General features: G+C 55.1%; 1 protein-coding gene across 1 annotated transcript; it reads right to left on the bottom strand.

The window, feature by feature from the left end:
* Window positions 1–836: 836 nt before the first annotated feature.
* Window positions 837–12,820, bottom strand: DPYSL4 (dihydropyrimidinase like 4). Its single transcript, XM_034061365.1, is given in 14 exon segments — window positions 837–971; window positions 1,945–2,116; window positions 2,614–2,793; window positions 3,322–3,492; window positions 4,437–4,578; window positions 4,762–4,918; window positions 5,771–5,891; window positions 5,974–6,042; window positions 7,608–7,688; window positions 7,766–7,827; window positions 8,934–9,098; window positions 10,261–10,445; window positions 10,794–10,937; window positions 12,591–12,820. Coding segments are annotated over 14 exon segments (1,971 nt in total). The 3' UTR covers window positions 837–879.
* Between the last annotated feature and the right edge of the window lie 1,267 nt (window positions 12,821–14,087).

Genomic DNA, 14,087 nt, shown 5'->3' with positions numbered 1-14,087 from the left:
TTTCCAACAGAGTTTATTCAAGGCAAGGAGCAGAACGAAAGGAGCCGTTTGTCAGAGGTACATGCATGGCTGTGTGGAGAGCATCACCCCAACTGAAGATGCTTTAACTATAATCAAGAGGCTATAATAACCTTTATAAGAGTCTGTGCTGTGTAGCTGGCCTTCAGCTGAGCTGGTTACTGCTGCTAGGACTAACTGTATAAATAGTCTTTAAAAACTGAGCCTAACAGCAAGGCTGCAGCTCAGCAGCACATGGGCCATGGTGCAGGACCCAGCACCAATGCACCCACCATGCCAAGCCTGTGACAACGCAGGCACAGATGGACACGGGGCCGTCACACACAGCCATGCTGGACATGGGCACTGCAGGTATGTATTAAATCCATAGAGTCAGAAGTGCTTATCAGTTAAAAGTCCTTTGACTACAAAGGGCAGTTGCTGCTACTACAAAAGGAGCCTGTTCCAGGCAGAAAGCACCTTCACTGCACCCCTGGCAGTGCTCAAGGCCAGGCTGGATGGGGCTTGGAGCACCAGTGGAAGGGGTCCCTGCCCATGGCAGGGGCTGGAGCTGGAGGAGCTTTAAGGTCCCTTCAACCCAAACCAGTCTGGGATGGCCCCAGGGCAGCACACTGAGCACCCACGTGCACCCAGGTGCCTGCATGCACAGGGAAAGGCTTGGGGAGGAGTGAAGGAACAGGCGGGGGCTCGGGATGGGAGCGCTACCTCTCGGGGTTACTCTATGTGAGGTTCTACCTACAGGAGGGCTGGGGCAGCGGATGGGTGCTCACTGTCACCCCCAGCTCCAGGGACCCACTGTCCCCTGCCCCATGGGGACACCCGGCAGCGGTGGCACAGGGGGGAGCGCGGCCCCAGCTCCCGTCAGGACAGGGAGGTGATGTTGGAGCGGCCTCCCGGCGGTGCCATGATCTTCTGAGCCGTGCGCCGGGCGATGTGGTCGTCTGCCTGCGAGCCTGCGGGACAGGAGGGCACTGCTCTGAAGGCACAACCGTAACCCTGGTACAAACACCCATCCCTTCACTGGACATCACTTTGGACACTGCATTATTGCAGGGCAGTTTGGAATGTCATTATTGGCCTGAGCATCTTTCATTGCTTCTCTCTGGAAAACATTGCAAATGCTTTCCTGTATAAACAGGTTCTATATAACAAACTGGGGGACCTTGTGCATTTATTAACCAGTATGTGACCCATCTGATTTCAACCAGCTAAGAAACCATTAATAGAGTCATTCTGTGACAAGCACTGGTTTCCAGGGTCTCTAAGGGTGACAGGCAGATTTCTGCAGGATGCTCATTAGGCAGAAGCTGTTCCCTGTGAGGGTGCTGAGGCGCTGGCACAGGGTGCCCAGAGAAGCTGTGGCTGCCCCATCCCTGGCAGTGCTCAAGGCCAGGTTGGACACAGGGGCTTGGAGCAGCTGCTCCAGTGGAAAGGGTCCCTGAGCTGGCAGGGGTTGGAGCTGGAGGAGCTTTAAGGGCCCTTCCAACCCAAACCATTCCCTGGTTCTATGAATCACTGTCTGCTTATGCAGAAAGTCCAAAGGAATTAAATTCTGATTTCTGTAAATGGAGATTTTTGGCTACAACCCCAATCACTTCTAACCCATGACTTGCAGGGGATGCAGCCAGGGCTAAAGTCCTGACACCTGTAATAGCCACAGCAGCATCTCCATTGACCCAGGCAGGACACTGGTGAGACCCTCACCTGCATCTCATCCTCCTGCTTCCCATCATTGCAGCCTCCACCCCCCATGGCCCCTGTACTCACAACCATTCACAGCCCCTCACTAGGCTTCATCACAGACATCCATCAGTGCACTAGCCATGTACAATAAAGGTTCCCGTGCACATCTAGCCTCTGGGCTGCGCACAAACCCGGATGAGTGACCCCACACAAACCAGTCCCGCTCCAGAGCACCCACACTACCTGAGAGGCTGAACCCCGACTGGTGCAGGTTGCGCACGGCAGGGGCTGGGGCTTTGCCCGCACACGATGTGATCCTGGCTGCTGACGTGGGGGCCATGGCTCTGGTGCTGGTGAGGACCTCATGGACTGGTCCATCATAGAGCCCGCGCGGGACGCCATGGATCTCTGCCAGCTGCAAGGGGAGTACCGGAGGGTAAGGCTTGGGCTCAACCAGAACCAGCCCTAACTCATGGATGATGAGCTCTTGTCCTTCCCTCTGGGCTTAGCCCCTCACTGAGGGGCTTTGGGAAGCCCCAGCAGGATGAGGCACCCAGCAGTGCTCCCACCATTGAAGCCAACGGGAGGATGCTGCCTGGACCCCACAGCAGAGGTCCTGTTCCCCTGCGGAAAGGGTTTCCAAGAGGCCCCTTGGGGTTCCTGCCTTCCCACAGGCACGTGCCCCAGCCAGGGCAATACCAGCTATCCTATTGACATGGGTGTCACTGGTTAACACACTAAGCCACACATGACACATCACAGATTTCCAAGGCCTGGAAAGAAAACCATCAATAACACTCTTGTTTCTGCTGCCTATTCCATCAGCAGAGCTGCACAACGGTGACTGCAATTCAGTAATGCAGAGGGACTGCAATGAAAACATGGGGTCATGGCAAGTAAAATTGTCCTTACCCTGTTCCTTGCCTTTATCCTTTTATAAACAAAATCAGGGAATGTCTTTCTGGGAATGAAGCGACCCGAGCCCTGGGTGACACACAGGTTTCCGTCTTCAAGAACAACTCTGCCCTGACTTATGACCACGGTAGGAGCTCCATGACACTCTGTGCCTTCAAATATGTTGTACTCCACGTTCTGGAAAAAAGTAAACCAAGAGATTCCATGGGGTTAGGATTTGAGAAGGTGTCAGTCTCATCAGTTATACCCCCCCCCCCCCCCCATACCTCATATGATCACGGGATCCCAGCCTGGTTTGGGTTGGAAGGGACCTTAAAGCTCCTCCAGCTCCAACCCCTGCCACGGGCAGGGACCCCTTCCACTGGAGCAGCTGCTCCAAGCCCCTGTGTCCAACCTGGCCTTGAGCACTGCCAGGGATGGGGCAGCCACAGCTTCTCTCAGCACCCTCACAGGGCAGCAGTCAGGAAGATCAGACCATTCAGCAAGTGAGGAGCTGTTTCAGGTGTGAAGAGCCTTGCATTTACTTGTACAAATACAAGCAAATTGAAATACCCTTTGGGTACTGTACAGGGTAAATCCTTTGTAGTTGGAACCTTCCAGCCCAAACCGTTCCATGGTTCTATGATCCCTGACCCAAAGCAATACACTGCTGTACTGCTCAGTTCTGCCTCGGAAACCAGCTCAGGAAGCTGTTTAAAACATCACCAGATTGTGGGTCTTCGCTGAGATGATCCTCGTGGCCTTGGGGTTCCACAGCACCAGGTCTGCATCAGCACCCAGGGCAATGCGCCCCTTCCTGGGGTAGCAGTTGAAGATCTTGGCAGCATTGGTACTGGTCACTGCCACAAACCCGTTCTCATCCATCTTCCCTGAGACCTGGGGAGGAGAAGGGAGGAACCATCACTGTGCCTGTGCTCTCCCACCATGAGGAACGAGGCTCCAGGAGAGGAGATCGCAGGATCCAACCGCATGTCCATGAGGTGTGAGGATCCTCACTGCAACTGGGCTGCAATCACAAGGGAAAGGGTTGAGCCTTGTCCCTGGGGCTAAATCATATCATAGATGGGGTTTATTTTCCATGGACTCTGAACAACAAGACCTTCCTGTAGGCTCCAGCTCCCTCTACAGGGATCTCACATTCACTAGAGATGGTTAAGGATATTACAGTGAAGAAAGACTAAAAGTGAACCTGAACAGTGCTGTTTATCCTTTTTATTTATTATCCTAAGATAAATTCTATTTGTCTTTGAGAAAAGCCTACCTAAGACAGAGGGTTTGGGGTGGACTGGTTCCGAAGCTCCTGGAATCCCTGCATGCATACAGCAGAGCCTCCTGGTGATGCTCCTTGGGAGCGCAGGCTGCACCAGTGCACAGGGACACAGGACCTGATCCCAGCAGCCAGACACTGATGTACCACAGACCTGCTCCATTGCCCAGCTGACATGGAGGTGCCACCAGAGCCTGTCCCCACCAGTGGCCACCAATGGGGAGACCCCACATCCCCATCCTCCTCCCCAGGCCTCCTGCAAGCACCGGGCATACGAACATCACATCTCCCCCTTAGAATGTGCTGGAGAGACCTTCCCTTGTGAGTGCGAGTGAGAGCGGGGGGGTGATCCCTCACCCTTTGAAGACACTGTGAAGGCGTTCGAGTGTCACAGCTCCTCTCATTAGCGAGCTCCTCTGCAGTGCCAGTCTAGACAGTGTCACACCTCCTGGCTGCTTTGATTTAATGAGGACACAGCATCACCTGGCACAGCACAGCTCACGTGCACCTCCATCCACAGCCTCCCAGGAGCCAGCCTTGCCTCAGTACCTACCACACACTTCTCCCAGATGATGGACATCCGCTCCTCGATGCCGTTGGTGCCCTCGGGGATGAGGGTGAAGTTGTCCTTCCCCACAGCCTTCTGTGCGGTGGTGAAGGTACAGTGAGCGCTGCCGGCAACCTGCAGGTCCCCGCTAGGTAAAGCACAGAGGAGGAGATCAGAGGAGGTGTCCTGAACCACTAACCCCGGCCAGCACCCATCCAATCCCCTGGCACAGGCAGGGACACCTCCCCTTAGACCAGGCTTCTCCAAGCCCCGTCCAGCCTGACCTTGAACACTGTGTATGTCCTCAGGCATCCTCATCGACACAACTCACCAGGACAGCAGTGAGGAGAGATGCTCTGGTGTGCTGGGGTCAGGGCTGATGGGGGGAGATGTGACAAAGGCTGCGGCTTTGGCCCAGTTCTTACTCCAGTAGTGTGAGCCGTCGGTGCCCAGGCTGGCGGTGATGGGCTCTCCATACACAACCGTGCCTGTGGAGCAGCATTCATGATGCACACACACTGTGTGCCATAGAATACCAGACTTGTGCTGAAGGGACCTTAAAGCTCATCCAGTTCCAGGGACACCTTCCCCTAGAGCAGCTTGCCCAGAACACTATCCAGTGTGACCTTGAATGTGCCCAGGGATGGCACATCGTGCCCTGCAGCCTCTTTGCACACAGCACAAATACTGGGTTAACAACACAAGACATTCCACTGATCTCCAGTGTTCCAGCACTGCAGCTTTTTAAATTCACCTTAATCCTCTAGATTATCTCAGCTAACTGGGACACGCTGTCAAAACACGTTTTGAATGCGAATGTTTGCTCCCTAGACCAAGCATACATTCATGCCTACAAAGCATCAAGCCTCCTTTAAATCAAAGCAGTATCTCTGCGGGTAGGGATGGCTGTGCTCCCCCTCCTGTCCCTGGGCACTGCCTTCCTCCTTGCTCCCTGCAGGATTGCTTCCCACTCCACCCCCAGCTTGAAGCTGGAGCCTGCTCCAGATGCATTTAATTCATGACAAATGAATGTAAGTGAATGATTCCCTATTTCAGCTGTGTCTGTTGAGATCCGGGTGTCAGAGCTTCCAGCTCCTCTCCTCACATCCTTCCAGTCCAGAGCAATCAGCTCTGGCACACTCCAAAGAGAAACCAGCACCAAGTGTTAGCACCCTGAAAACGTGGGAGAACTTGGGTGATAGTGAGTTGGCAAACCTTGCAGCCAGAGCGATGTTCCTGAGGCCCTAATTGGGTGTGCAGACAGACTCACACACTGCTTGTGCTGGAAGGGAGCTCAAAGATCCTCCAGTTCCAGCCCCTGATCTGCAGTAGTGCTTTACCTTTCCTCTTTGCTTGTGCCAAGACATCCGCTGCCGCTTTGCTCATGACTTTGGTGATGTACAAGGGGCAGTTGGCCTGTTTGGCGATGGTAATGGCCCGGTACACTGCCTCCGCTTCCACCTGCGGACACAGCCCAGGGAAAGTCTTGGGCAGCTCTGGTACAGCCAAACCCTGGGGCAGAGCTGCAGGGCTGGGACGTTACCTCCTCGGGGCGGCTCAGGACGTGTCCTTCCGGACCGGTGATCCCGAGTTCCAGCAGCCTCTTCTGCTCCTGGAGGAGGAAGGTGAATGGGAGAGCAGTCAGTGATGGAACAGCCCAGCCATAGCAGTGCGGGGCTGAGAACACCCTGCTCGGGAGCACCTGGTGATGGGAATCACGACCAGAGGATGTGGTACCATTTGTACCTGTGGCACCCCACAAACTGCTGCTTCCTACGGGGCCACCTTGTGCTGCGGGAGCGTTTCTGTGCTGGGAACTGCTGTGTCCCAACAGCACCTTCGGACCTCCCCTGCCCCACAAACCCAGATACAGCTGGGGAGGAAGAGGACTGTAAACCCCGTGCTGCTTACTCCGAGGCTGCGCCAGGTGGGATGCATGGATACATGCAGGGAATGGGTGTTTCCCTGGACCTGAGGCTGCTCTGAGGAGCCCAGGGAGGAAGCAGGGATGGGTGCCACGTAAGTGAGACCATCAGCAAGGCACAGCAAGTGCCACCCATCCAGAGCCTCACCAGCTCATCATGCAGCCATGGCCACACACATTGCCCTCCTGGTGACAGACCCTGCAATGAACTCCAGGTTGCACCCATGTCATCCACAGGGTGTTTGAAAGCAGATGTCCAACACATGCCTCATCCTCACTCCTTTCTGTCATGTTCTGTGTCATGCACATCCCACTTAGCTAGCATTAGATACAAGGATGTTACTCAATACCATGGACCAGGCCTTGGAGGCTTTCAAGGATCCTGCTCTCAGAGGATGTTTAGTTCTCTGTATTCCTGTTGCAGATATCATATCATAGAAGCATGGAATATCCTGAGCTTGTCCCCAGGGCTCAAGCATTATCACACTGGCAACTTAAAGAAATACTTCTGGAGACACTGAACTGCTTGGGATCACATTGGGATCTGAAAAGGTTTCCCAGGTAAAATCCCAAGGAGGTGGGAGTTAGCCTCTATCCTGTTTGTTCAAATAAGCCCATTTGAAGGATTGGGATTCTGCTTCCATATTAAACCCTCCTCCTGCACCAGAGTGAATGTTTGCATGACCATCAGTGAAAAGGTCTAATTCTTCCTTGTGTCATTCAATTTTCTTTTCTAAAGGTGAAAAGAAAGAAGAATGAATATGGACAAAGCCCCAGTATCAAGAAAGCTCCTGAGAGCCATTTGTGGCGATAAGCATTGCCACATGTGTAATGCACATTACTGCAAAAGGTCCAAACCTCCTTATTCTCTCAAGTACTCAGTTCTTCTAACCAAGACAGATAACGGGCTAAGTATCACTCACACACTTCAGTTAAGAAGCCCCCAAGCACACTTCTTGGAACCACTGACCAGCCCTTGTAAGGGTTTCTATGATTAAACCCAAGTGGGTGTGAGGAACAGGGAAGATGCTGCTGGTTTTATCAGGAGCATGGGTGACACCCCAGGGTCACAGCAGGCTGCTGCTCCCCTCACCTGGAGTGATCCCTATGGAATTAACAGCAGGCTAAAGCAAGGCAGCACTGCTCCACTTCCCCAGGCACCAGAGCCCATCTGCTCACAGCAGCACACTGCCTTAGATCAAACACCCTTAGCTCAAATACTCCTTTCATGTACAGCGATCTGCAGCCTGTACCTCATCGATGATGTCTCCGTTCTCAGCGTGCACTTGGGCAATGGCCCCCAGGTCCCGGATAGTGCAGAATATTTCATACATCTGCCAAGAGAGAGGGGTTACCCAATGGTCATGCTCTGGGTGTGAGGGGTGATGCCCACCGGTGCTGCCTGCGTTACCTGGGCATCGGTGCACTGCAGTTTGTCTTTGTAGGCCATGAACACCAGGAAGGAGTTCACACCTGCACAGAAGAAAAGGACATTTAGTGTGTTACTGTATTTACTGTCCCAGCTGAGAGCCCAGCAACCTGATACCGGCCAAGCTCAAACCTGGGGCTTGTGCTGGCTTGGGTTAGACCCAAAGCAAAGCACAGCTAAGGGCTGGAATGGGAAATGTCCCCCAAGAACTGACCCCCAAAGCCTGGGGGCCACAACACACAATGCACCCCAACCTCTGGATGCACCTGAGCCAACAACCAGAAGCCCCCAGCCCGCTTCTGGTTCTAGGTGCCTTCCCTGAGTCGCTCTGAATGCACAGAACCAAATGCATTGCTCCCAGTCACAATGTGGAGGCTGCAATTTGTGGTTTACCCTCAGCCTCTTTCCAGTAACTGTCTTTGAATCAGTGCATTAGTGCTAAAGCTAAATTGCAGCATGAGACTCTAACATCAGAGCACTGACATTTAATGCCCTTCTGTTTAGCTACAGAAACAGCTGGGCAATATTCTGCACACAGCCTGGCAATCCTGGTTCTGTCATTCCAAACATGAAGGATGATCCAGGAAGCACTGAGCCAAAGCTACAGAGTCGCTACTGTATTTTATGTGGAAGAGGCAACAACTAAACCCAAATGACAGTCAGATTACAAATAAGCCGTATTTCACGTGAATGCACACATGAAAAACACCCGGCATACGCTTGGAATAGCTCCATGACTTCAGCCACTCCTCTTAATAGGAAATTCACTGTGGATCTCTATGATGTTAACTGAACAATGAAGCCCTTGCTTGCAAGACTGCAAATTACACTGAAGTCATCTAGCTCTGCACTGGCATAGCTGACAGCAAATGTAGTCCCAGGCAAGGAAGTATCAATGAAATGCAGGAATTCCTGCCCCAGGCCTGCCTTCCAGTAAGGCACCTGCAGCAGAGACATTGGGATGTGCAGGAACTACAAAGGAAATCTCTGTGGGAAGCCTGCAGCTTAGGTTTGTTCTACAAGCCTGTATGGGACACTTCTATCTCAATACATGGGGCTTGGAGCTGCTGCTCCAGTGGAAGGGTTTGGAGCCGGGTGAGCTTTAAGGTCCCTTCCCACCCAGCCCATCCTGGTGCTCTGTGACCCTCACCCTTGTCCTTCACGAGCGCCTCCATCTCCTCGCGCAGGCTCTCGTGCCAGCGCGGGATGTCCATGTGCAGGGAGTAGTCACAGCAGGCCTGGCCCCCCGCGCTCCCGCGCCAGCGCTCGTAGGCAGCAACCAGACTGGTGCCGGCGTCCGGGCACACGTGGTCAACTGGGGAGACACTGAGAGCGTTACTGGGGACAGGGCACAACTGGGGAGACACTGAGAGCGTTACTGGGACAGGGGCACAACTGGGGAGACACTGAGAGTGTTAGTGGGGACGGGGACACTGCAGAGCATTAGTGGGGACAGGGACACAGCTGGGGAGACACTGAGAGTGTTACTGGGAACGGGGGCACAGATGGGGAGACACTGAGAGTGTTACTGGGACAGGGACACAACTGGGGAGACACCGAGAGCGTTAGTGGGACAGGGACACAACTGGGGAGACACTGAGAGTGTTACTGGGACAGGGACACAACTGGGGAGACACTGAGAGTGTTACTGGGGACAGGGACACAACTGGGGAGACACTGGGAGCGTTACTGGGACAGGGACACTGCAGAGCGTTAGTGGGGACAGGGACACCGGCAGCACCGGTGCCCTCGTGCAGGGTGTGTGGGAAGGAGGCATTTCGGACTGATGTGTTGGCTGAGGGATAATCCATTTCCCAGGTAAGTGAACCAAGTGGAACGAACCAGCACCAAGTTATGGGCATTATTGTGCCCGTTGCTCACAACACCCACCCAGCACAGCACCTGAGAGCAGCCAGTGACCACAGCATGTCCTTGCACACCAATGCACATGGGCAGTCCCCATGTGCAGTCACCCACAGCCCATCCATTACTGCCTTTCTCTTGTCTTTGCTCCTGTTGCCTGCAGTACAGGCCATAGGATGGGCATGGAGCTATACCAGGATTTGCTGAGACAGCCATATAATCATGTGGGCCTTGGGACCAGAGCAGGAGCAAAACAGAAATCAAAAGTATTTTGCATTAACATAAGCATGGAACCCATGCTCACAGAGATGAAAAACTTCTAAAGCTATTAAAAATGTATTAAAAGGCATTTAAGGTTTTTTTCCATCTTATTCTCTTATGAGCTGAAGCAGGAGCAGCTGTATATGGCACAGAGCTGGACCTGTGAAGCTGTGATGAATGTATGTGTGTAGCAATGGAAGGAGATGCTGAAAGGTACTCAAAGCTTTGCAGCGCTTTGATTTCCACAGCAAAAATGAACATTTCTATGAGGGTAAATACTCCCCCCAGGGATAAAGGGTCAATGTATTTCACCAAACCACATTCTACTTGGCTCGGATGCTGCTGCATCTTACTGATCATAGTGGTGCCTCCTGCCAGGGCCGCTTGTGTCCCTTGGTAGAAGTCATCAGCAGGGGTGAGCCCCATGACGGGTGTCTGCAGCCGGGTGTGCACGTCTATGCCCCCCGGCAGCACCAGCTGGCCATAGGCATCAATGGTCTTCACATCACCAGGAACCATCAGGTTTTCCCCAATCTGTCTGAAAACACCATTAAAATCTCCTGTTAACTTGCAACAACTTTGAAATGAAGGTTCAAAACCAACTTCCACGCACTGCTGGTGGGCACATGCCATTGATTCATTGAACCATGGAATGATGTGGGGTGGAAGGGACCTTAAAGCTCCTCCAGTTCCAACCCCCTACCACGGGCAGGGAAACCTTCCACTAGAGCAGTTTGCTCCAAGCCCCATCTATTAGAAGCTGTCCTTGTGTTTCAAAAAGGGAGCATATTTCCGAGAGGAGAAGGACAGAAAGGACCTCGCTCAGATACTTTGGCACTGCACCATACTTAGAAATTACATTACCCAATATGAATTTTTAACTTACTTTATTAAACCATCTTCCACATAGATGTCGGCATAAAATGACTGATCGTCATTGACAATTTTTCCTCCTTTGATCAGAAGTTGGTCACTCTAAAGGGAAGAAACCCACAGATTTTAGAGGTCACTTTATTTAGATGACACTTTACTCATTCTGAGCTTTCATTAACCCTCAGTATTTAGCCCTTCAATCACACAAGCTGGAGGTTCAGCTCTGTCAGGCACACACCTCCTCAACCTGCTCCAGTTACAGACTTTCAAGTGCATCTTATTAACCTGGTAGTTTATTTGCACCCATCCATTTTCAGTCTCCTCGGAGGCAGAAAATGCCTCCAGGACTTCCCTACTTCAAAGCAAGCCTCTGGTACAGCTGTCAGACCTGCAGAATCCTCAACCAGAGAGCACAGGCAGTGATGTAGATGTGGAACTGCAGCCTGATGGATGAGGATTCCTCTCCTGCTCACTGGTGCTGCTGGAAAACTATTGCCCAGGCTACAACAAGCAACACAAAGAGCAGGGCCCAGCACAGAGACAGGAGGGATGCAGGAGCACGTGGCATCTTTATTGCACCTTTATTGTTTCCCCTTGTCCTGTACAATCAATCACAGAAGCTTCAGTGTTGGCTGCCCCGTGGGAGAGCCCGATGGCCCCTCCCCTTGAGGGGCCCTTCCCCCTCCCCTCATCTTCACACTCATCTCATCCCCATCCTTATCCTCACCCCTTCACCATCCTCATCCTCACCTCCATCCTCCCCCCTCACTGTCTAACGCAGTCACCCACTAACGCTGCCGGGATGTTTTCAGGGCGCTCAGCCCCGAGCCAGCACCACAAACAATGAATAAACACGAGCAGGGCTGTCCGGAGATCCCCCCTGCTCCTGCTGAGCGGAACGGGCGGGCACGGTGATCGTACAGACCGGGCTCGGAGCGGTGACCGTACGGACCGGGCTCGGAGCGGTGACCCACGGACCGGGCTCGGAGCCTACCGGCCGCCGAGCCCGGAGCAAGGCAGGGGACAAGGCAAGGAGATGCCGTGTGCGAACCCCCCAGCCCGCTCCGCAGAAGATCCCCTCCGAATCACGTCTCCCACCGCAGAGCCCGAACGGGACGCAGGGAAGCTGCGGGGCAGCCCCGCAGCCACGGTGAGGGTCGCGCCTGCCTTTGTCCCGCGGGGCGGCCCCGCCAGCGGCGGACAAAGCGCCGGAGCCGCCGAACTGCCCCAGCTGCGGACAAACCCGAGGGACCCCCGACCCCACAGAGCTCCCCGCGTGTCCGGCCCCACGGGGAGGGCCGCTCTGCCCCATACCCTGCGGCCGGGAGAGACCCGGGCCCGGACCCCCCGGAGCGGCACCGGGACCCGCAGCACCCGGGATCCCCCCCCCACACCCCGCACCCCGCGCCGGGGAGCCCCTCACCGTGCCGCGGGGAACGCTCTTCTTGCCCTGGTGCGACATCCTCCGGTGCGTGCGGTGTTTGTGTGCGGGGCGAGCGTGTGTTTGTGTCCGCGTGTGTGCACGGCCCCGCGTGCGTGCGCGCCCCCCGCCGCCGTCCCGGGGCCGCGCTCCCGGCGCACAGACAAAGCCGCCGTCGGGGAAGGGCGGAGCGGAGCCGGTCCCGAGGGGCCCGTGAGCGCTGAGCTCCCCGACGGCGAAGCGGCCGCCCCGGACCCTCCCCTGCAGGAAGCGGCTCCTCGGCCCGCTCCGTTCACCGGGCTGCGGTTGGACGGGACGCGGCCGCTGCTCGCCCCCGGAGGGGCTCCGGGACCGACGCGTCCCCCCCTTACCTGCGGGCAGCGGGCGGGCAGCTCCGCCGGGGCCGGTGCGACGGGGCCGGGGCAGGGGTCGGGGTCGCGGCGGGTCCTGGCCGAGGGTGTCCCGGGTCCGGAGGCACCGAGCGAGGCGAAGTTCAGGGTCTTGTTGTCGAAGGCGTCCTCCACACTGCAGAACATCCCCCCCCGCTTCTGCCGCGGCCGTGGGCTGCCCGTGCCCAGCCCCGCGAAGCAGGCGGGGAGCGCTGCGTCCCCCCCCGGCATGGCTGGAACGGGAACGGTAACGGGAGCGCTAACGGGAACGGAGCCGGTGCTGCAGCCTGCGGAGGGAGCAAACAGCGTTTAAAGCATCCCGGGACCGAGCGCCGGCCCCCGCCCCCCCGGCCGTGAGCATCCACGCGTGGGGGCAGAGACAGCGAGAACGGGTGAGGGTCCTCTGGTGAGGGGGGAACCCCGAGGGGGATCCCCGGGGACAAGGAGGGATCCCCGGCACAGAAGGGAGGTCCCTGGGAAGGGGTCTCGGACGGGAGACGGAATTCCCGAGTGGGGGAAGCCTCTGGAGGGTTCCCCAGGAGTCAGGGGGGTCCGAGGGAGGCACCGCTGCAGCCCACCCGGCCCCTCCGGCCCCTGGGTCAGCTGCAGATGGGTTCAACCCACCCGCGATCCAGCGCTGAGGAAGTGGGATGAGAACACCGGGATGCGGGAGGCGGGTCCCACCGCTCTGCGAGGACGCGTTTATTCCGTCTCAATAAGTCTTTAAGGTAAACCCAAGAAATGGTTAAAAACTGGCAGTGTTATAAAGAGCCATCAGCAAAGTGACTGTAACCAACCAAAGGGCTCCTTCTGGCAACCAAAGAATCAAACAATTCATCCAACCTGAAGGTTTAAAACAGCTCTTTTTATTAAAAGTTTACAATCATTTATGTATTTTACAAATGAATAGAAAGTCTCTCGATATATATCATATGAATCACGATACAAAAATATGTGTAAAATTCTGTAATCGATCACTCCAGCCCCATCAGCTCCTGCCTCAGCACTGAGCAGACACCACGCACTTGGGATACAGAATCAACCGGGTTGGAAAAGACCTTTAAGATCATCAGGTCCAACCATCAGTGGATGCTAACACGGTTGTTGGGGAGCAGGAGCCTGGCGGGGTGGGGTGGGGGGGAAATGTTTTCTCTGGTTTACAATTTGCATAAGTTTAGGACAGTTCCTGTCTCTAAAGGACGATCAGAGGTGCAGGGTTCAACACTTACAACGCGGTTTCCTGAGGCTAAACTGGACCGGTCCCCACAGCAGCAGCACTGGGGATGTGGTGGGAGCTGGCACCGGGCCCCGGTGTGTTTCTGCTTCAGGTCAGGAGCTGTGTTCACAAGCTGTGTAAGGCACTCAGGGATACACTGAAGGCTACAGACAGCACTGGAGCAGGGGACTTGAAATGATGCCACAGTCCTCCAACAGCTTGAATGCCTGAACCATGTGCTGTGGTCCCAGTGGATGTCAGTCCACAGCTCACCTGCGGGAC

This window comes from Melopsittacus undulatus, chromosome 4 (assembly GCF_012275295.1).
Source record: "Melopsittacus undulatus isolate bMelUnd1 chromosome 4, bMelUnd1.mat.Z, whole genome shotgun sequence".
Classification (NCBI taxonomy): domain Eukaryota; kingdom Metazoa; phylum Chordata; class Aves; order Psittaciformes; family Psittaculidae; genus Melopsittacus; species Melopsittacus undulatus.
The sequence above is the reverse complement of the archived record's forward strand: the minus strand, read 5'-3'. Positions and strand labels throughout refer to the sequence as shown.